This window comes from Uloborus diversus, chromosome 2 (genome assembly GCF_026930045.1).
Source record: "Uloborus diversus isolate 005 chromosome 2, Udiv.v.3.1, whole genome shotgun sequence".
Lineage (NCBI taxonomy): Eukaryota > Metazoa > Arthropoda > Arachnida > Araneae > Uloboridae > Uloborus > Uloborus diversus.
In genome coordinates this window covers 189,439,931-189,464,929 of record NC_072732.1, presented here as the reverse complement: position 1 = coordinate 189,464,929, position 24,999 = coordinate 189,439,931, and the positions used below count along the sequence as shown (strand labels likewise).

Here is a 24,999-nt window from a genome sequence, read left to right as displayed (position 1 = left end):
GAATTTGAAACGAATATGGTTTGGACAATCAGATAGGATATGCAATACTGTCTGATTGCCATTGCATATTGGAGCAGGTTTGCGGCGTAAGAGATGTTAGTGTGTGAGTCTCGTGTGACTAATGCGAAGACAGGCTATTATTACTTGTTCTCTTCTGGTGATCATTGTAGACTTGGAACCTTTCGTTGAAGGCTGGATGGACAGCAACATATTTTGCTTTCCTCCATTCCAGTCTCGCTGCCAATAGTTGTTGAGGCATTTCAAAATTGAATTCTTAATGTCATCCAATGGTACAAGATTATCGACATGGACACTTGCAGTTTTGGCAGCTAAATCCGCTGCCTCATTGCCTGCAATGCCGACATGTCCAGGGATCCAACAAAAAACTTTACACTGCAGTATTTTTAAACTGTCGGCTCAATCACACGTTATTGGAAGTCTTAACTGCAGACCTTTCTGGAACATGTCTAATGGAATGGCTGTACTACATTCGTCTCTGATTATTCTCAAGTGTTTAGAGGTTTAGCTGATATATTTTATCCTCGGAAAATATTTAATTTTAAAAAAAATGACCTGTCACATGAATCCATGAAGTTGCTTCAATATTTCCGAAGTGATCTAAAGTGTTCTCCCGTTATCAATTGTCGAAAACCGTTGAGTTGAATCAAGAGACATGTTACTACAGCTAATGGTGGCCACGTTGAAAATGGTGTAATGCAAAGTCAGTCGTTGAACATTTTGAACAAGTGTGAGGCGTTTTTCAATTAGTTGTCTTTGATTAACGGGCTTACTATCTGCAGTGCCGTCTATTGGAAAGTTTTTGAACTAAAATCTGGAACACTGGGAGGAAAACCATGCGCTGTCACGTGATTTGTTTACAAGAATTTTTTCTTGCAACCTTTACCGTTTTCTCTTTATAAACTTTTGAAAAGTGACAATCTCTTTCAGGACACCCTGTTGCCGCAGAAAATCCCCGGTGTAAACAAAATGGTTGATACCTGCATTAATGCTTTTCAAAATAAAAATGAACTTACAGTAGCCACGCATCCAACGTACATGATAACAAGCCAAAAGTTATAAATGATCATCAAATGCCGGAGACCAAATGGTTTTTGTGATTTCATGAGTTGAGGACCGATGACTTTTATAAAAAGCAAATATGAAGCAGTCATAAGAAATGGTAAGTAATCCGGCCTTACAAATGGCCATGTTTGAACGATTGGATCTGAAAAAGAAAAAATAATTGTTCAAATTAAAAAATATGATTAGTGAAACCTAATATCAATAATTTTTTTGTATATGAAATACTTGAGTTCAGCTATGTTTATAGAGTGAATCTGAAAAAAAAAGGCCAAACTTTAATAAGTGATAAAGTCAGGAGTGTGCCCCCCACCTTACGAGCAAGGACACAACCCCCCAAAATATCTCGACCCCTTCCTAAGAGCAACTCAACCCTCAGATAAAGAGAAAATGCCCCTCAAAACAACCGCCTAAAAGTTACAATGGCACAGTCTGCTGCGCTATCATCCCCCCCCCCCCAGGAAAATGGCGGATTATCTTTAAAAAATCACATAGGAATAAAAAGAAGGATTTATTTTTATTTCTGCTATTAATATTTTTCATTGAATTGTGGAAAATAAAACAATGCGTCCCGTAGTTTTATCAGTAATTTCAATATTAATTAAATGAAATCTTTACAATTACTAAAACTTTGGATGCCGAAACTTGCGTCAAGTCCAACTTCAGAAAGAGTAATCGCACCAGTAACAGACGTCCCTCTCAGGTTAACTCAATTTTCTGAGTATTTTAATGTATTTAGATTTTTTAAACTATTTTTGTCTCCCGCAACTACCTGTCATCTAACGTTTGGCTGCTTCTGGATTCTCTAAATTAGTTAATTCTTTTTTTATTTGCTCAGCTTCGAAAAAAAGGTCCAATCCCCAGTAACAGACACCGAAAAACCTGATGATACCCTGTAATAGGGATGAGGAAAGGATGAATATTGGTCAAAATTGCCTTTTCCTCTTCAAAATGTGCAAAAGTTCTTTATTTTTAGAACTTTAGTCTTGTTAAATTCAAATGAACATGAAACACCAGCTGGCTTCTTGATGGCTTCGTGATGACCTTCCACTACTGCCTTGTAAATACCAACTATCTCATAAATTTCACTTTGATAACACTAGTTTAAGGGTCTCCAACCTGTGGGTTGCGACACCCCAAAAGGGGTCGCGAAGCATCTCTAAAGGGGTCGCGACATTGTCCCTAAATTTTAAAATATATCATTGCATGTTTTAAAAATTGAAATACATTGGGGGGAAATGGAATCATTTTAGAGTAGGATCAATACTTGAGCGCTGTGGCGAATCCAGGAGAGGGACTATGGGGCTGCAGCAACCCCCCTCCCCTTCCCCATACCAGAGTATCTGATCCTCAACATTCTCTAATGTTATTCAAAACTATTGTTTATGGACTTCAATAAATTTTCCGCGAAAGAGTACCGAATTAACCTCCTCAAACATCATCTAAAATTTTGTTTTTGTAACTCATATTTCTAATAATTTCTGTGCGAGATTCTCTAAAACTCAAACCCTTATCCTGAAAGATGTCCCGCAATTGTGATTTTAACACTTAATTTTTGGCAATATACCGGGGAAGAGTTCCAAACCCAATCCGTCCCCTAACTTCATCACAAATAGCCAAGAAATGGGTTTTAAGATTTTAATTAGAAAGAAAAATTCCAGATAACACAATTAGATCCAATTTTTTCCACATAATTATAGATCGTGTACAATTTCGGTTTTAGGACTTAATATTTCAAAAATTCCGAGTGATGGTCCCCGATGCCCCTTGTCATCAAAAATAATCTACTCTAATCTGAATTTCCTTGGGCGTGCCACTAATCCTCTCTTCACTCACACTGTTAAAACTCGTCTAAAATTTCGTTTCTAAAACTTAAATTCCGAAAAAATTCCGAAGGAATTACTCCGAATCCAAATTTTTCCTGATGTTTACAAGATAGCATATAATTGCGTTTTTAGGATCTCAACTTCAAAAATGTTCCGGGGAAGGGTCGTCTGAACTCCGTGTCTTAACTTCAACAAAGATGGTCAACAACTGTGCTTTTTTAGAACATTTCATTTTCGAGAAATTACAGAATCCTCCTCTCCAGAATCGCTTATCGTTAGAAATCGTGTAAAACTTCATTTTTAGGACTTCAATTCCAAAGACACGGTCTCCGAGCTTGAAGCCTCCTTTTCCTAACATCAACAGAGATCTTGCAATGCAATTTTAGAAATACACTTTCAAACATTTTCCGGGGAAGAACCTTCGCGAGTGTTACATTTACGAATGTAAGTTCATATTGTTTTAATTCTCTTTTTCCACTTATATAATGCAATTCTCTTTATTGATTGCTCATATGTTAGTAAATGACACCCCTTCCCAACAAGCAAAAATGCATCTCTCTCTCTCTTTTTCTTGCGATACATACATTTCAAAAATTGAGTGACTGCCAACTGCCCTCCTCCCTTTTTTTTTTTTTTTTGAGCAATCACGATTGCTTATTGTTCTTACTTGACTGTTTTGATGTCCTTTGATTTTATTTTCCCACCGTCACCCTCTGCAGCATCACCGTCGACCGGGTCCTCACGATGCTGCTGCTATAGCAAAAGCCGTCTCCAGGTTGCATCTATGTCCTACACACATGCGCATACATACACAACTACACTCACAGACGCACACACCCAAACACATACACACACATACACCTACACACACTTACACACACGCATACATACAGACACCTACACATACTACACATACACACAAAAACATACACACACACATACAACTACCCACACATTCACACATTCATGCCTGCACACAGACGCAAACACATATGCCTACACACACATACACATACCCCCGCACACATTCATACACACAACTACCCGCACACTTATGCCAGCACACAGACACAAACACACATGCCTACATACACATACACATACCCCCCCCCCACATACACATATTCATACACACAACTACTCACATGCCTGCACACAGACACAAACACACATGCCTACACATACATACACATACCCTTACACACAATACGCATACCCCCCACACACAAACACACACGCCTACATACATACACTCGTGATTGCGAAAAACGTAATTTGAATTTAAGATGTCAAAATTCAAATTATTATTATTATTATTTTCTTTTTTTTTTGACCTCAGGACAGCCTTGTTAAATGAAAATGCCTTCATTCACTTCAATGAAAGTTGGAGAAACTAATACTATACAACAGGGGTTCTCAAACTTTTCGACTCGCGACACCCTTTGAAGAATTAGAACTTTTTCACTGCAGCCCTGTCCATCTCTACTATATAAGGTAAGAGCACCAAATAGGACCACCTTGAGGTTCAGAACTTAGAATGTTGCTCATTTATATGATTGAATTGGCTCCAGATTTTGCATGGTCACCAGGTTCATAAAAACTAAGAAAAAAACAATTAATTTGAATATTGACATTTGGAATTCAAATTCTGTTTTTCGCAATCACGAGTGCGTATTTAAGCGTGTGTGTTTGTGTCTGTGTGCAGGCATGAGTGAGTGGGCATGTGTATATGTGTGTATGTGTGTGTATGCTTGTGTGTGAGTGTGTGTGTAGGTGTGTGTGTATGTGAGTAGTTGTTTATGTGTGTGTGCAGGTATGTGTATGTTGTATATGGCCGCAACCTGGAGACTTTGCTCGCTAGAGGAGCAGCATCGGGAGGGGCGACTGTGGTGCTGCAGAGAGAGGCGGGGGGGGGGGGATTAAATCGTATCAATTCAAAACAGTCAAATAAGAACAATAAGCAATGTGATTCCTCCAAAAAAAATTAAACAATTGAAAATTTAAGTTTTAACTATATTTTTCCGCAGTTTTAACAATGAAAGACGATTTAGCCTTGTTAGGAACATAAATTAGGTTTCAAGAACAATTAATAACTTTTTTCGTACTAGTATCCTACATTGATCCACTTAGAAAAGAAACTTACTGTAAAATAAGGTCAGGTAATTTTGACATCACTCTTCTGTGATAACTTTAGTTACCTGGTTTCTGTTTATTTCTGTTGCCTGGTAATAAAAAACTTTTTTTTGATAACACTTTATCAGTTAATGTTTCCGATGACGCTGAAGTCACGATCTAGCAAATTTTTACTATGCAACATCAATGAGGAAAGACTTATTGGGGAAATTTACCTTATTTTGCAAACCCATCTTAAATATAAACTGATACCACATACGCTTCGCGGCACCCCTCTTCTCTTCCCCAGGGTGCCACGGCACCCAGTTTGAGAACCTCTGCTATATAAGAATTTTATGACCTCAGCTCCTACGAAAACCAAATCCTGCCACTGCTAAGCCGCAAGAATTTATGAAAATGTTGAAATGTATGCTTAACACTAATATAGTAATTTTCTTTCCTATTATTATTTCTACAATCAATTTGTGTTACCCATAAAGCATAAATAAAATATCTCAAGCACTTTGCTTTATTATGTAAAATATGCGCAATGTCTACGCATACGCACGCACACATACAGTGGTGGTAAAAAAAAATTGCATCACCCGCGCCACAAAGGAGAGGAATATCATCCCAACTGCATTCAACACACAGTCAAGCATCCGTATCCCAGTTGATTTGGGGATGTATTTCAGATCAAGGAGTTGGTGAGCTTCACTTTGTGCAAGGAACACAGTAAACGCTCAGGTGTATATTGGCATTTTGGAGGAAAAATTGCTTCCTACTATCCGGGATCACTTTACTTCAGTTCCAAACGTCATTTTCCAGGATGATTCTGCTCCGTGATAGGATAAGTAACAATTTAAAAACCTTTATCCCGCCATTAGACTTAAATTGACATGGGGTTAAGTAATTTTTTTCCTCTAAACTCACATGCAGGTTCAGAAATGGAAGCATGGGGTCAGCAGTTTGCCTTGGCCCAGAAACAGCCCTGATCTATGCAAACAATTATCGGATTCCTGCTGTTAAATGTTTATTTCATAAGTTTTGCAGAATTTCACTTACATTCATCGTTAATCGGTCAAACAAAACTTTTCACATAATCCCATTGTTGTGAAAATGCGAGGGTGATGCAATTTTTTTTTTACCACCACTGTATATAGAAATGTGGGAGATACATAGGGGGTCGCGGGTTGTTTATTTAGTGAAAAGGGGGTCGCGACATGAAAAAGGTTGGAAACCACTGCACTGCACTAGATGGTTGCACCATATTCATTGGCCACAGCAGTATCAGTTTTACCAGCCTAAATTTCTATTATTTAAATCCAAACTTGTGACTATCTGTAGCTGGCCCCTTGTCTAATACTGGTGGCGTTTCCGTAGATCAAAGTTATTATTTGGTCACACTACATTCTAATTATCGCAATGATTCAAGTAGTGCAACATTTGTCTTTTTGTCCTTTTAATTTGAAATTCGAAAGCAAGTTCCATATAAAATCACTTGTTTCATAAGTTATTGAAAGACAAGGAATCTAAAATCCCTTTTAACTTACCTCCAGGTTCAATATCAAAGGTAAAATTTTTCCAGGATTCCATCTTATGCAAGTACTGTTATGACTTGTGCCAAAACTCAAATCCCTAGAGAGGAAAACAAGCAATTCATATCGAACTTTTCTCGTAAGTTATACACAACTCTTTGTTTACCATATTTCTTCTGAATTCCATTATAAATATAAAAAAAATAATTTGAAATTTGACATCTTGAATTCAAATTATGTTTTCCGCAATCACGAGAGTGTGTATGTAGGAGTGTGTTAGTGTATGGAGGGTATGTGTGTTTGTGTGTAGGGGGTATGTGTATGTGGGTGTAGGCATGTGTGTTTGTGTCTGTGTGCTGGCATAAGTGTGTGGGTAGTTGTGTATATGAATGTGTATGTGGGGAGGGGGGTATATGTATGTGTGTGTAGGCATATGTGTTTGTGTCTGTGTGCAGGCATGAATGTGTGGGTAGTTCTGTGTATGTGTGTGTAGGTGTTTGTGTGTATATGTATGTGCGTGTGTGTGTGTGTGTAGTTGTGTATGTATGCGCGTGTGTGTAGGACATGAATGCAACCTGGAGACGGCTTTCGCTATAGGAGCAGCATCGTGGGGAACCGGTCGAAGGTGATGCTGCGGAGGGTGGCGGTGGGAAAATAAAATCAAAGGACATCAAAACAGTCAAGTGAGAACAATAAGCAATCGTGATTGCTCAAAAAACTATTTTTTTAAACTTATATTTTAGAGCAACTGAGAAATTAAAAGTTGTTTAGGCATTTTTCAATATAGAGTTCTGTTTTTAAAGGTTCTGACTACGATCAAAGTACCTTTAAAAAAATTTAACTATTGACTAACTGTATATTTTTCTTAATTTGAAGTGATTAAAAATAGGAAAACAAACAAAAAATATGATTTTCTCGTAACATTTTTGAAGAATAGAAAACTTGAGGAAAAAAAATTAATTCAGTCGAACTTACTTATAACAAGCACGAAGAGACCGCGATATTTGCTCGCTATATCGAGTGCTCGTAAAAACAGAGTTTGTGAAAAGAAATCATAAAAATATATAAATGCTTGCTATGTTATTTTTATATTTCTACTAGCTGCGTTGCCCGGCTTTGCCCGATCCACCTTGAAAATAAAAATTGTGTCAAGTGACGTATATTCAACAATTATACTTAAATAAATTAATTAAAAAATAAACACCATGCAAAATTTTCCTTCCAAACAATGACGGCAGATATTAAAATTATTTTAAGAAATTAAATCGAGAAAGATGGATTTAAAAAGACTAACCACGGAAACACAAAATAAAATAAGTTTAAAGAATTAAAATGCGACAGAAAATGGTTAACAATTTAAATAAAAATGAGATTTTTTGAAATTTATTTAAAAAGGCTTGTAACTTGTTTTCCTTTCGAGATAGAAGCTAATTTTTCTGAGATGGATCTGGAGTAAAAAATATTGCTTTTTCCAATGGTGTCAAAAAGAAAACTGTGGGACAAATCCTTCACTTTTTATTGATAGATATAATGAAAAAAGTAATGCCTAAATTTCAGCTAAGCCTAAAAAAAATTGAGTTAAAAACGCAAGTAATTTCCGCCGTAATTAAGTTAGAGCATTGAAACAAATTGCGTAGAACGCAGAAAATTCTTCCCTTTCCAACGATATGTAATATTAATATGTGCAAGTAATTTTTCGTTCCCATATTTAGGAATTTATGTGAAAATTGGACCTAAATTGGAACAAAAAAAGAACTGCTAGTCGAATTTTTTTCAAACCAGTCTGCAAACCTTTCCCGCGCTAAAAGAAAGGTACTGTGAAAATTTCCGCGAAATCGGCCGGGTAGTTCTCGAGTTTTGTGTGTTCAAATAAACAGATGCTTTTTGGAGACTTCATTTTATACCTATGTAGAGATATTATTTTTATATTTTTTTTTTACATTTTCTTTTTCTTTGTAGATACCACTCAATTTCATCTCAAACATTCTCCAAATCTCAAGACACAATGGAAAAGATCAGCATTAGTAGATAAATCCGCCATTATCTCTGTCTTGTGCATCTAATCGATTTCATCTTCAGAAATTATTCAACCATATTTCCTATTTTACATTAACTATCTTTTCTTTTCCTTTCAACAAACTGCTCTTGAGTTCAATGTGAGAACTTTATCTATTTACATTTTCATTTTATACTGATATTTAAGGTTCTCTTTTACTGCTTTTTAAAGTTTTTGTTAATTATTTAATGTATTTATATTTTAATGTTTTTAATATTTTGTTGTTATTTACAGTGCATTATTTATTCTCACTTTTAATTTTGATATTATTGATGTTATTATTTGTTCTCTATTTTACTTTAAAATGTAATCAAATGCATTTATATGTACTCCATTGTATACAAAAATCAAAAATGTTGTAATCAACACTGTAGTTTATAATTAAATTTCCCCCGCTGTTCCTTCCCTCCTTTGGACCCGTTCTTCCCTAAGTCGTAGACTTCACTCTTCTCATCGAACTGATAAGGTCTAGATACCATTCGGGGGGAGTGGAGGAGTTCATTTTATATTTCTGTTCAGCACCAAAGAAGTTCGTTATTTGATTTAAACAGTTTTATTGTTTTTTTCTTTTGTTTTTGATTAACGTGGTGTCCAAAAAACTTCGTTATATGCATCCGTGGCTACAAAATAGCTTTGAAGTTTTTCTGCGCTTTAAGAGCCAAGTATGGCGAGAGCTTTTTCACTTCAAATTCTTCACATTTGTCGTTATGGTTGTGACTTTCATTTTTTTCTCCTCTCTTTTGACTTTCAGCTAAAATATCCGTGTAAGTATATCTCGGAATTGATAACATATATCTAACGTCTTATATCTAACTTTCGGTTGAATTCCAAATGTTGATGGAACTTTTCCAAAAGTAGAATATCTTTTCTGAGGAAGAAATCAATAGACATTTCATGAATTACAAAAATGTTGCTCGCTTTAAGTTGCTCGTGCAAAGCGAGTTTTATTCCCATCGACATAACATTGTACCAACCAAATAATTTTGATTTCCTTGCTAAATCCGAGTTCTCGTTAAAACAGGGCCCGCTATAAGCAAGATTGAATGTATCGCAGTTCAAGCCGAACACTGTATACTCATTTCATTTTGTTAATTGGACATGTAGGGGAACGTGGGGCGAAGTGAAATGGTTAAATTGACTGATTTTTTTTTTTTCAAAATGAACAAATCGGAAGTTTGATTTGAAAATAACAGTGCATAAAGAAAGAACATTGTATTTTATAATAAATCTTGCGTTGAAAAAGTCTTATTTATTTTTGGCAGTAAATTTGAGCCTTAAAAAAAAAAAAAAAGTGGAAAATGTTCACTTTTTTTTATGGGGCAAAAGAAAAAATAAAATATTTTTGTAATGAAATATTTTCTAATCGATAGTAATCGATAGTAATAAAACATATTTTTGATCAAAGAAATCAGCAAATAAAAGGTTGAAACAATAAATGATTAACTATATCAATTAACGTATGAAGAAAAATAAATGTTCGAGTAAAAAAATGAATAAATAGAAAAAATGAGTGAATGAATAAAAAAAAAGTGAATTACTAAATGAAGGAATGTAAAGGAGTTAATTATTAAATGAAACCATAAGTGATTTATAATTAAATAATTGAGTGAGTAAATGAAACAAACTATTTCACTTAGCCCCATCCACTTTGCCCCGTATGTACTTGACTAATTGTACAATTTATTTAAAATACAAATAAGCTAATATCAAATAAATTATTACTGCATTGAATATTAGGAGGTCTCAGTTTATATTTAAAATGCTAATAACAAGAACTTTATCATTTTATAGTAACAAAAATAATTTTTGACTTACAACAAAATATTACACTATGAGTATCATTTTTTTAAAAATTGCATGCATTTCCAAATGCTTTAATTTTCGGCGGAATTTTGTTTCTTACTGGAATAGACTACTCATGGTACTATATAGTTAAAATAATATCAGATATCTGGAGCTAACTGCAGAGTAAATATCTCACCATTTCACTTTGCCCCGCTATTTCACTTTACCCCATGTTCCCCTACTATCATCGCTGGTGCGCGATGCTGCAATTTCTAGAATGGCTAATATTACATTTGTCCTTTAGTATTTTCAGACCGTTTATATATTGCATTGAAAAGTAATAATTTCAAAGGGTGATAACGAAAGTTTGTGAAGCAGAAAAAAAATTGTTCATTAATGCTTTTAAGTTATTTTTAATGAAAAATATGGGGCGTTCCGTGTGGGACAAAATGACCATTTCCCGTGGAATGGTCCATCGATAAAAATTGAATAACATTGGATGAATAATTAAAAAAGCATTGAAAAAATTAGGTTTCTGTGTTTCAAAAAATACATTTAAAACTTAGCAGTATAAGAATAAGAAAGACATAATATCGAAATGTGTTACGGGGACCATGACATGAAACATTTCCCTCGTGGAAAAAAAAAACGAAAGCAAGCATTTAAATGGAATTACTAATTAAAATTTAAAAGAAAATATCAAATGAAGGGCTCGGGAAAAGAACGTGATAAGCCACACTTTTGAAAAAAAAAAAAAAAAAGAGTTTTGTGTTTTAAATGCTGCTTTTATAATTTAAATAAACATGACAGTGAATTATATCACTGTCAGAAAAACCTATCTGTTTTTAGTATTGCAGAATATAGAATGTATGATATCTATAAAAAAATATTTGTAGAATTTTTCAAAAGCTGGAAATTAGCCTACCGGAAAAAAAACTCATGTGGCATATCACCTTCTTGCCCGAGCACTTCAAATGTATTACCTCAGTTCTTCTCTACTTTGTCTAAGTAGAATCAATTTTCATCTGTTCTTAGCTCACTAACAAGAAAAAAGACGAATCAGGATAATTTTACGTAATTAATCTGTAATTATAGAAAATGACAGTTCTCTTACTATCATTTTCCTGTTACACAGTTAGCAATGAGTTTTTATTCCCTTCCTATGGTTTTGTTCTTTCTTGAGAAGAGAATTAAGAGCCGCGCGACGTATGTGTAGCATATTCTAATACAGTGACCCCATTAAGCAGACCGCTTTGATCCGGATCAAAGCAGTAAGCTTAAAATAATGTATGTTTACGCAAAAGTATAGGTAAATTCCATTACATCGAATACCAAAACAAAATAATAAATTTTAAATCCCGATTTAACTTTCATCTTATTACTGGAATTTCTTCTTTTACCAGCCAACAAACAACAACAGCCTGGACAACAAGTTTGGAGACAGCTTGGTGCAGGTCTGAACTGCCTCGACAGTACGCTTATTCCAACTCAAGCAACTCTTTACCAGTGTTTTATTTTAAAGTGTTTAGGTCATTTTCAGAACCTTCAGCCATCTTGTTCGGTTCTAGTATGAATAGGAAAAAACAAAAAAAACAAATATACAGGGTGCCCGAGAAGTCTTTGACACATTTCAAAAATTCGGTAAAAAAAAATAAACGAGATATAAAGTAAAATTAAATTACATTTATTACCTCACATAGTAAAGTTTTTTTTAACGTATCAATACACCTCGATGTGGGCCCCTTCCGTCGCACGAAGAATATCCATCCTATAATCAATATTTCTGACCAAGTTTGTTGTAGCATTGATGCTGTAACCTGTGAGATTGCAGCTGTAATGCCATGTTTAAGATCTGAAGTGTTGTGCACTTTGGTGTAATACACAGTGTCTCCAAAAGAAAAGAAAGAAAAATCTCCAAAGAAAGAAAGCGAGGGCCACTGGATGGGACCATCTCGTCCGATCCACCTGTTTGTGAATTCTCGATTTAAAAATTCCCGCACCCAATTTTGTATTGCAATTTTGCGGTCATTTTTGCATTAAAAAAATTTACTATATGAGGTGATAAATGTAATTTAATTTTACTTTCTATCTCGTTTATTTTTTTTACCGAATTTTTGAAATGTGTCAAAGACTTCTCGGATACCCTGTATATTTAAAAAAAAAAAAAAAACAGAGCTATCTTTGGGGCTCTATCCAACCGGTTAAGGTTAAATCACATACAGTGGTATGTACAGGAGAGTCTGGAGTGTGTGGTGAGCCATCTTGTTGATGGTCTTTCTCGAATTCGGGATCCCACAAGGTTCTTGAAAGTATACATTGTGGACATATTATTTTCAGGGTTTCCAGATATGTGATCTGATTTTTGATTTACAGATCCTCAAATTTTTCAGAAAAAATCCTTTTCTGTCATTCACTATGCTTAATCTACATGTATAGACTTATTTCTTCAGTAAATTTTGTCTGGTACTTAATTTGTAAATTTCCGAAAATAGTCTAAGGCTCCAAAGTAAAAACACCGGCAGTGGCCAGTGCTTCAGAGTGCTTCAGTAGTGGCCAGTTCAAGGTTTATATTTGAAAAAGTAGGATTCCAGGTTCCATTGGGAGACCTGGAATCCTTATTTTTTTTTAAAATATAAATCTAAAAGTGGCCACTACCGAAGTATTCTGAAGCACTGGCCACTACTCGTGTGTTTACCTTATTTACTATGTGTAACACTTTTATAGACTTTTGTAAAGTATTTTTTCTGAAAGTATCACTCATATTCATGAAGATGTTATCATTTCTTTTTAAAAATATCAATTTTTTCTCTAGTAATTGGCTTATAACATGCAGAGTCTTTAATGAAACTTTATCAAACTTTCAGAAAACTTTACAGCGGTCTAGAAAATTCTTATATACTAAAATTTGAAGTAAATATGTTAATAATTTAATGATATTTGTACATTTAAAACAAATAATTCCTCACTGTGCATGCCCGAAAGTTTGCAATTTATAACTTTCAAAATGTTGTAGCCAAATTGATTTGACAACTTTAAAAAAATCCAGTTGAATATCATGAAAATTAAAAACGTTATCAGAAACCTAATGTGCCGAGTTCTGATTATTTCGGGATAGGCGACGAATCCTAAAGGATCGTTTGCAATTTGGCTACTTTTTCTGCAATCGTTCAGTGTGCGTAAAAAAGATTATTTGAGAACATCTACTTATGGTTCTTCGCGTTTCAGAGAATCATTAAAATACAGCTGTTTAGATCATCGATATCTTTCTAAGTTTTTAAGACATTCAACACAGTGAGAAAATACAGTCGAGCCTCCATATATCGAACTTACACATATCAAAATTTTCTATATATCGAAATCCCAGCAAATTTCTATGTTCATTATATAGAAAAATTGTTTCTATATATCGAAAAAATCTCTATGTATTGAAATTTTTTTCGAGACATTCGTACATTTTTTTTTCCACTTTAGACGTTTGTCTCATGAAAAATGAAGGTTAGAGGAGAAAATTACGTTCACTAAAGGTTGCTACAGAACTCATAAGAAATCTGGGGTTGAAGGGTGTGTAGTTAAATCGTTGTTCCGTTCTGAAGTTCTTAACACTCCGTCGGGCGCAACTGATCTATTAGGCACACCTCGAATTCTTTAGTTAGCCACGCCCCCTCAATAGCTCATGGAAAAATGTATATTCATTTTCTTAAACTTATGTTACATTCGAAAATCATGAAAAACTGTTTTATTTCTCTTCTTTGGTGTTTGTAGTTGACAATTTTTTCGTAAGAAAATGTAAACATGCGTAGAAAAAATCAGTAGATCAAAGTGTGCTTCCCAGGCTCAATGCGCCCGATCGTGTTCTACAACCTATTGCGCCCGACGGAGTGTTAAATTTCCTCAAGTTTATTTCAAATCTTTGCTGTAACCAGTAACACTGTAAAATCAGTTTCAAATTATCCCTTTTGTTTGTTGATTATCATTTCTAGTCTTCTTAGCTTCAGTAAAAATCATTCAAGTTAAGTAGATTGATTTTTTACTTTTCTCTCGATCACATTGTTAAAACGAAAATCCCCTACTGTTGCGATCATGTTGAATTGCTGAAGAATGTGAAGATGTATTGGTTGGCGTAAAAATGTAATTTCTGTTAATTTTTTAATCATCAACTTTCACTTAATCGGATACTCGTATAAATTATAAATTGGGTTTCATACACGAAAATTAGCTTTTATTTTAAAGTTTTAGGATACTTTTATGATAAAATAAGATCGTCTCCATATATCGAAATTTCTATATATCGATTTTTTTTTCGGCAATTTGCTACTTCGATATATGGAGGTCCGACTAATTGTTTTAAATGTTCATATTTCATCACATTTTCAGTATTATCATTTAAAATTTTAGTCTAATGATCCTCATGAGTGCTGGCAAGTTTTCTGAAAGTTCGTTAGTTTGAAAGGAAAAATCTGCGCTTAAGCCAAAAACATGGGAACAAAATTGATATTTTTGAAAAAAATATGTCACGAGGTTTAATTACGTGCGCAAGTAAATCAGACAAACGTACTGTAGAATGTGTAACTTCCTGCAGGGTGTTTCAAAAATGATCGGTATATTGGAAAAATCAGTAAAAACTAAACGAGCAGCGATAGAAAAACACCGTTTGATGCAATATGCTTGGGAGAACAGTAAATTTTCAGGCAAACTAAATATCAAAATTAGTTACTATGTTCCTTAACAGATGGCGCAACAGGTGATTTAAAAGGTATAGAAGAAAACGCAGTCTGTGAGTTCGTTATTCTATAGTCATCTTTCTGCGGAAAGCGAGTGCTGTTCACAGATCAAGTTAGTTGTGAAAAAATGTGAGTGGATATGTGGGAAACATCGTAGTTTAGATAATTTCCATACTTTTGCGCCATCTATAGTGGAACATCGTAACTAATTTCTGAAGTTTGTCTTCCTGAAAATTTACTGTTGTCCCAGGCATATTACAACACTAAGTGAATTTCTATCGCTGCGCGTTTAGGTTTTATTGATTTTTCAGCTATTCGGAACTCCAGCGCTCGAATACGCTACCTTGCGGTGATTTATAAAACTGCGTCTGCACCTAAAACATTGCCAGCGCATCACGTGTGTCTGTTGACGTAAACACAGGCAGTTTGTTCTGAGTATTTATTAACGCAATCGATGTGTCTTAGTTTGCTTTCAGCTACAGAAATTAATTCGTCCCCTAAGAGTATTCTCGAGCTTCTCAAAATAATGTTAGTTTTCCTTATTTCTTTCAAAAAAGTATTAAATGGTGGACGCGTAAACAAGAAAACTCTGGATTAACAAAATTGGATAACGTTATACCAGGTAAAATTTTTTATTGTTTTGTATGAATTTGTAAGAATATGAGTTTTTTTTAATCTTAAATTAATTTAACTAATCATATTTTACAGCAGCATTTAGTTGGAATGGACAGTATGCAAAATATTTTCTTGGATTTATTATCGTAGAACAAAATGAATAACCGAGAAAGAATTTACTTTATTCCTTTTATTCTCAGCTGAAAGGTTTCGCCAAATTTGTTTAGGGTTATAGTAGTTTTAGTATTGTGCAAGCAAAGTAGCCTTGGCGAGTTTTCGCGTTTTTAGTTAAACCATTTTTAATTTTTATCATGAGTGGAATAAAATGATAGTAAGGTTACAGAATTCGATAAGTAAAAAGAAATAATGGTCAATCAACTGAAAAGAAAACTACCACCATATATAAACTGTGAGTACACATTTTATTTATTTTGTTCTGAGTGAATTTGAATAAATATCAGTTTTTCAATTCGATGAAAAAAAAACGAACTTAACAACATTGACTGGACACTTTTCTTTAACCTAATTCCACATAAATGATTTAAATAAAATTTGTTACTACAGTATCCTACTGAAATAGACAGTATGCAAATAAATTTTCTTGAAAATATTTATCGCAGAACAGATTGAAAAATCCAGAAAGAACGTTAAGAATTTGAACAATAAAAAATAAAAGTTCGCCAAAAATCTGTTTATAGTGTTATGGTTTTAAAATTATGTGAAAGAATAATGTATCTTGACAAGATTTCGCATATCAGGTAAATTATTTCCATGACGAATGAATTAAATGCATGATTTCTTTGGATATCCAATCATATAGTCATAGAAATAAATTATCTAGTGTTAAACGTTACTCTTGACAGTCTGCCACGTATGTGCACTATGTGACAAAAATGTCAACAAATGCTGGAAATGTCACGAAACTGAACTTAATATGTACTAATGTATAGAAAAAACGGTACAAAATGAAAATGCCGTTCGAAGCGAACCAAAAATTTATGAATTCCGAATTCAACATCGTGAAAATGGCTGCTTCAGAACAACTTACTGTGTGTTCTACATTAATTGTTTACTTTCGTAATACTTTTTGGTTTCTAATCTCTTTCTATATGGGTCAGAATATCCACAAGACTTTGAAAAATCTTTTCAAACGAATAAAGCGAAAAAATCATACATACGAACAAAAATCACACTTTTAGCATTTTCTTCGCTACCACATGCGTTTGTTTTAGTTTTCAATTCCGCCATTAAACAGTGACTGCAGTGCCCCCTATAGTTCGTTGGAGTTGCGAATACCGGTAATTTTTCAAACACCCCGTATACGTATCTCGCACAGGTCCATGTTTCACGGAAATTGTCTACTTCATTTTTAAATTTTTGTTTTCTCGAATGATGCTAAAGCATTATTTTAAAAGATAAAATTTACGAGTGTCTTCATTTCATGAGCAGTTCCATTTTAAAATGTATACAGCTCTATAACTCCATTAGCACACGTTTACGAAAGCTAATGACTGAAAGGTTTTGGATTTTTGACAGTGATAATATAATGGTGAAATTTCTTTTCTTTATCAGATTGACAATATCAGACAAATATTTTTGCTCATTTTTTGAAACTTCCATATCTTCCGATCGAGTTCGGGCAATTTAAAAAACTGTTGATATTTCAAAAGTAGTTGAAACTTTACCAATAATTCATTACATATTTTTGTGTTAGACTCCAGCTGTTGAAAGAGTTATGGAGCTGGTTAGTAAGGCCGTAAATAGGTATTTAGAAAAGAGGCAAGATATGGATTTACATCAAAAACTTAATTCGCGCCATCATCAATGTCAAAACTGAGTCCTAAGTTCAACTTCAGACAATAATTCAAAAGTAAAAACCTGTTTAAAATCATACAGTAATTTTAAATATGTAAATATTGTGGTTTGTGTCAATGGAAAGAGCAGAATGGAACACGAAATGCAGTCACGTCTTTGTGGTGGGTTTTGGGCTGTTACTGCAATAAAATGTAATTTAATTTCCAACTAAAAGCTGCTTTGTGCACCTTCACTGCAAAACAATAGCTGGACTATAAAAGGAGAAATATTGCACTGTGCAAAAAAAACTATAATAAAGATAAGTGGAAAGAGTGTTAAAAGAAAGCATTTGAACGGTATTGGAACAAAAATGTGAAAATTGGACATTTTTTCTTAAGAGGTAAATTAACGCTTTTATGTCAAAACTATCCATTTCCCCCTATTTTTGGAGAAACTCAAGCCTCGGTAGAGGCCTCAAGCACTTGTTCAAACTTGATAATTGTTTATATGTGTTTTGTACTGTACTTACAAATACACAACTTTCGGCAGGTATTTCAAATCAAGATTCCATCTTTTTTTTTTTTTTTGACGTACCCTAATGTACAAGCGGGAGGGGGGTTATGTAATAGCTTGAGGTATTCAAAGCTTTTTGGAAAAGTGAAGTATTGAAAGAAATATTGCCAAATTTTATGGACATACATAGTGGACTAAAGGATTTCAGATTCTGTAATATTTCTAAAATAATTACGCTCAGGGAAAATTTTTTGTTTGAAAAGATTTATTTCTGTAAATACTGAAGATCGGAAATATGTTCTTAAAACAAATCAGCGCTAAGAGTCTTAAAAGGAAAGATTGGGAGACCATGGTGGCGATGCCGTTGGAAGTGCACGAGTAATGACTACTATCAAAGAAACGCTGCCGCTACACATTCTGTACCTGAAGTCCGATAAAGGGTAGTGCACTATCCTACATAAAAATGGTCGAGAAAAGACCTCTTTACTGCTGCACCGGAATTTCTCCCTGAAGACTTTAGTAGTCTCTTTCTAGAAACTGAAATTCAACGGTGGTTTTACTGTACCTCCTTTGTAAAAAAACAACCATTTTTAGTTAATAAAACCATTTACGGTTTCAGAACTCACAGTAATACCCTTTTGCAGCTACAAAATAATCAATGGTGGCATCCTTTCATTCTTTTTTTTTTTTTTTTGCAGAAAACAAAATACCACTGTTTGTTACTTACGCCTATGAAATTCGGCAATGTTTCGTCCAAGACTTCACTCTCTTGATGGCTCTGAACGCCTCAAGAAATTTTGTTACCACCCTATATCATTTGAAATCAAGAGATGTAGTAACTTATAAGAAACGTTATTAAAGGTTTCTTATATTTAGAAATAAAACCTTCATATTTGAGTAGCAAACTTGAACTCCTAAAAGGCAAACAAATCGTATCATTTATTAGCAAAGAGTTTAGCGCATAAATTTATTCGAAATATTTGTAGTACTTCTTGGTTAGAAAATATTAAATAGTCTAGTAGTAAACAATTAGCACTTTTAAATGTTTTGATTTTGTTTGTTTGTTTGGCTCAAAATGATGAAATAAATAAGAAAGGATTGTAAACGTCATGTCATCCTTTTAAGCGTCATGTTTAAGTTGAACAAAAGAACAAGAGACACTAAATAAATAAAATTTATTTAAATACAATAACTAAATTCATACTAAAAAAGTACAATGACAAGTCTCAAATATTTGGTTTCATTTAAGTAGTCTAAATTTATGTGCATAGAGAAACATTTTCTTTTTCCGTCTTCGCTGAACTAGTAATTGAAGGCATTGAAAGAAATAGACAAAAACACAATTATTTGCACATTTTTGTTCATCCTTGATACACTAAAAAAAACTGTAAATTTTGAAGAAGTTATCCGTGTTTTTTACAGAAAAAAACTGTTCGTAATAAAATACAGGATTTCTCTGTTTTTTTGAATCTGGAACCGGTAATACTTTGTTTTTCTTCGAATCTTCGAAATTTCGCCCGCGTGTTTGGATTTTGGTTCTCGTGCTCGAGTTTTTGATCTTATATTTATTTAAAGCGAGTAAGTCTTAAATCGTTTGCAACTTCCATTTCATTGCATCCTAATCAATATTTTATTATTATGTTTTTTTGTCATTTGTTACTGAGGCATATTCGGAAATGTACCTTGGTATACATGTATTTCGTAGTAGTATAGTAAATATTGAAATGTATTTATGAAAGTATAGTTTCATTTTTTAATCTTCATAAAATAATAAATCAGCTTGAATAAATAATAAAAATACGGAAGATTTCTGTAAAATAAACGGAAGAAAACTGGCGTCCTGGCTGACAGTTTTTTCCGTAAATTTTACGGATTTTTTTTACAGTGTACGTTCTAAACCATTTTTCTGAATTTTCAGAAATTTAAGTTTTTTTTTTTTTTTTTTTTTGACAGACTTAAAATGTATTTAATATTTTAAGATACTATTCATTAACCTGAAACAAACCATTAAAAATTGATCCTTATACCTGATTCAAAAAATAATAAAAAGAAGATGAATGTTTATTTTCGGAACTGCATTTGTTTTGGATTAGCAATCATATAAACGGAGAAAAAACAAGAAGTTAAAAAGTCCTGAAAATGCTGAGAATACGCATGAGCACTTCTTGAGGACACTTTTCAGGTACCAAACTCTTAGTCACATTTTAAGGATTAATAAACTAGTTGAACGTTTCTTCATATCCGGAAATAAAGATGTCATATTGAAGAAATTGTTTAACCCTTTTTAAGGTAGTAGGAAACCACTTCATACCCCCAAAATTGATAAATCATACGTGAACCATTTTATACCACCAATCATAAGTTGATACCTTATTAATGGTGAGGAAGAAAAGTTGTTGTAAGTCCTTTGGGATGTCAAAAGGTGAAATCCTTAATTTTAACCCTTTTTGAGAAAACAATTTCATACTACATTAATGAATCATACGTATTCATAGTGAATCATTTTATACCCTTAATGATAAGTTGATAACTTATGAATGGCGAGGAAGAATGGTTGTAACTTCTTTGGGACATCAAATTGATGAAATCATCAGTTTTAACCATTTTTAAGGAAACGATTGCATATTAAATTGATAAAAGAACCCTTGTTTATAGTGAATCATTTCATATCACCAATAACAAATTGATACCTTTTTAATAGTGAGAGGGGGGGGGGATTGTTGAAAGTCCTTTGATATCTAAATAAGGCATTCAAATTGATGAAATCATTAGTTTTAACATTTCTTAAGGGAACAATTTCATACTGAATTAATAATGCGTACATATTCATAGGTATCATTTAATATCGCCTCTAATGACTTTTAAATGGTGAGGAAGCAAATTTATTACCTCATGCATAAATTTTTAACTGTATGAAACATACAACCGCCTCCAAAAAAAGGGATAAAAATCAAGCATTTTTTGAAATTTTAATACAGAAGAAATTTTAGCCCTAATGCATAAAAATGGACTTATAAAGTGTTGATTTTTTTTAATCCTTAAAGTATCAAATTCTTGCTAACAAATTTTCTACAGCTAATACCGTTTTTAACGCAATATAAAATTCTAGTGAAAAAACTATGAATGTACTATAAACACTTCTAGTTTTATATACATATTTGACATTTCTCGCTAAGCTTTTGACACAACAGCAGAATTCTTTCAACGTCTATGCAAAGTTCATCTTGCATTTGTGTCGTCTAATTTCATGATTTCATTGCTCATCGGAATAGAATTGGTCTGTAAAACAGGTAGGTGGACATGCTGCTAAAACACTGTAACTATTAACTACAGGTGTTATTCAATCGGAGCACGCTCGTGATTTTCCTTTGGCAACTAGACTAGCTTCATGACATCTTGGCAGTTTTCTTCTGGAAATTGTTCTTATAGAAATTGTAGAACAGGACCAAAAACATGCCAGCTCCAATGAAATCTATGGCGAAACTGGCCTTCATCATGGTGCACCCACTTAGAGGAGCTATGACTGTCACGAAAAGGATCATAAGAACAAATTGAACCTTAAAAGAAAGGGGAAAAAAAGAAGAAATTAGAAAATTTGAAAAATAAAAAGAACATATCACTCACCTGAGGCAACAGTGGCACGTCTCCAAAAAAAAAAAAAAAAATCAATGGCGAAAGTTAAGGTTTTTCGCAATGCTCCTTTTAACTAATTAATTTTCAAAAACAGTGAAACCCCAATTGTATGTTTCTCAAGGGACTGAGTTTAAAAAACGTAAAATACGGAAAATGCATAGAAAGCGAAAATTAAATAGAAAAAACTAAAGGTAGTAAATATGACTCTTCTTTTAAGATACAACATCCATATTTTTTGAAAAGAACATCCTTCTTACATACCAATCATTTTAGATCATTTTACCACATATAGTTGTGAAAGCGAGAGTTTAGGCGTTTAGTGGGAAAGTAGTCCGTAACATAACCGGATGGAGCAGTAGCATTTTTGTTTTTATTGATTTACTTTCAAAATCGTAGATTAGCTTTAAGGGGGAAAACCAGTTTAGACGGGTCAAAAAATCCATTTACTTATGTCATAAAATGTTTGTAGAACTATTCAAGAACATGTTGCAAAAATTTCAATTCAAAATTCCGTTTATTTCTAATGCTATAAGTACTTAAAATACTGTGAAAATTCGAAAATGTTCACAGCAGTTTTTTTCAATTGCGTTTTTCTCGAAACCCTTTTTTTCAACTGGTGTGCATTCTAGCGCAAAACGTTATAAAAATTTCATTAAAAATGGTAGAAAACGTGAATTTTGTGATCAAACACCTCAAAAGCATGAAATGTTTTATTTTTTTTAAACCAAAATTAGGTTTATATTCTGAGGAAATATGTCATTAACGATTAAAAAAATTGTAATGATTATAGATAAAAATTGTGACTTCAGGACAAGGGCGGATACAAGGGAGGGGCGATGGGAGCGATCGCCCCCTCCTTGAGCCGAGAAACTAGTACTTTCTTCAAGTATATTTTCGATATTACAGTTCCAAAAACGCAATTTTACATAATCTTCGATGGTGTTAGAAGAAAGGGAGCTATTTCGGAATTGAAGTTTTGAAAACGCAATCGTAGCCCATCTCTTATTACTCTGGGGATGGGGACTAGAACTTTCAATAGGATTTTATTTGAAATTGAAGTTCGAAAATCTCAATTTTAGACGATCTTAGATGATAATTAGGGATAGGTTCAAAGGCTCACCCTGGATATGTTTTGAAAGAAACACAACTATGGGACACCTTTGTTTACATAAGGATAAGCGATGGTGTTCAGTGCACTCCTTCGAAAGTTTTAAGAGATTGAAGTTCCAAAGAGTGAACAGTAAAAAACAACCGCCCCCTCCTTGAACATTTTCTGTATCCGCCCTTGCTTCAGGAATGCACACCAGCAATAAGCTCTGATGGCGTCCATCCATGGACACCAGCTTATAATTCTTCTATTTCCGGCAGAAATGACTTGAAAAAATTACAAAGTGTACTTCAAAATATGAATAAAATATCCTTCAACTTGAAACAAATTCTGGTTATTCCTTTTCTGCTGAAAAAATTCACGAAAAACACTAAAATTTTTGCCTCCTAAACTGGTTTCCTCCCTTAAAAAAACACAAAAAGAAACATATTGCTTACTTAAGAAATTTTTTTTTCCCTTTTCTTCTACTTCCTAGGGAAAACGTAAAATTTGACTAACTTCCATTAACTGAAATTATTAATATACAGAACAGCTGGGACCTGGTTCGAAAAACGTGAAACGCAGAGAAAACGTAGATTCAGGAGACGTAAAATCGGCTCATCATTGTACAACATTTCGCGCAAAACATTTTTGATACTATACTTGGTTTGTTTGTTTGTTGTTATACATGTTTTTTTTTTAGTCTAAAATAATAGTGGATGGTTCTTCGAAATCATAAAATTTTGATGATGAGTTCGCTGATGGTACCTGTAAGAGAAAAGCTTCTTTTTCTTCTCTTTTTTTGGGTTGTTATAATGTTTTATAACGCATATGCTGCCGCCCGCTCTGTCTAGGGGTCGAAGGAGTCTGACTGCGATGGGGAGGTCTCGGGTTTAATCCCGGCTCGAGCATGGATGTACTTTCCTTTTCCTGTCCTCGTCCTTTCTTTGTGAGAATGTGTTGTAAATGGCTGCTTACACTATTAACTGGTGCTTATGGCATGTGTGTGCTGTGGAAGTCTGACTTCATACCAAATTACGGTACGGGTGGAAAAGTGGAGCAGCGCACCCCAAATCGCCAGCCTAACTGGTACAAGACAACAACAACAACAAAGAATATGTTGCAGATACGAAACAAAGTTCAATTGATGGGGATTCATGAATTTTGCCCATTTTGTAATCGAAGGCAATTGATTACAATAAGTTCTTACTAATTTAGCCTACGTTTATGGAAATTCAACTGTTATTCCTGTTACACTCGTATATTTATCCAAAAAGACGACACATGAGCAGTGAGAAGCAAAGGGGCATATAAGTAGACGTTATAAAGTTTCGAGTAAAACACGTTTAAAGTTCAGATTTTAGGTAGTCTTTCATTCATTTTTTTCCCACATAATGTTGTATAGCGGCACCTACCAGAACTATTGGCAACATTTGTCTCAAAACAGACGAGAGATTGCCTTACTATACTTTATCGCCATTTTTTAAATTTTGTCACTTACAACTCTTTGCTTCTCACTACCTCATATGGACATTACAATTTAAATTTATTAGTAAATTTACAAACTACAAAAAAAAAAGTACATAAATCACGTATACATTAATGTTTTTGTTCAATATACAGCAACGTACTTATTTTGAAAGGTTGCTTGCCCAAAGTTGTAGAAATACTTCAATACTTATAACTAATCATCATATTAAATGATAAGATATGATACAACTTTGTATAAGAGTTCGTTCACAACGTACAAAAATGATCATCTAGAAAATAACGAATCTACTTACCATCTGAATTTGAGTTAAATATTTTTTCCACCACAAGTATTTCCTCATTTGTGGTCCAATAGCTGCCAGACCATAATACGAATACATCATGATGTGAACGCAAGCATTCAGCAGCACCGGAATAGTCTGGAAACCACCTGAAATAAATCAAAGACAATTGAGTGAGCTATAAATTTTAATGATATTTATTTAATTTGGAGGAAGAACATAAAAAAATGTAAAGAAATAACTGGATGTACGTATGTAAAGACGTACACAAGACAATTGTTTGTGTTTATGAACAGTTTTTACAGTATTGCACCTTTCTTGCAGATTTTGCATATGTCTCTAAAAAGATTTTGAAGTGATAAATCTCAAATGTGTAGCAAATTCTTCGAGGATAATGTCAGTAAATGCAATGTTTACATTTCTGTCTACTTTTCAAAGCCCAGTGCTCTAGTAGTGTGCAGGATACA

General features: G+C 33.6%; 1 protein-coding gene across 1 annotated transcript in view; it reads right to left on the bottom strand.

The window, feature by feature from the left end:
- LOC129216724 (uncharacterized) overlaps positions 1–24,999 on the bottom strand; it is a 68,113-nt gene that overhangs the window by 20,036 nt on the left and 23,078 nt on the right. Inside the window, 4 exon segments of the mRNA XM_054850941.1 lie at positions 1,035–1,225; positions 9,413–9,480; positions 21,434–21,597; positions 24,545–24,681. Of these exon segments, the coding sequence (XP_054706916.1) occupies positions 1,035–1,225; positions 9,413–9,480; positions 21,434–21,597; positions 24,545–24,681 (560 nt within the window).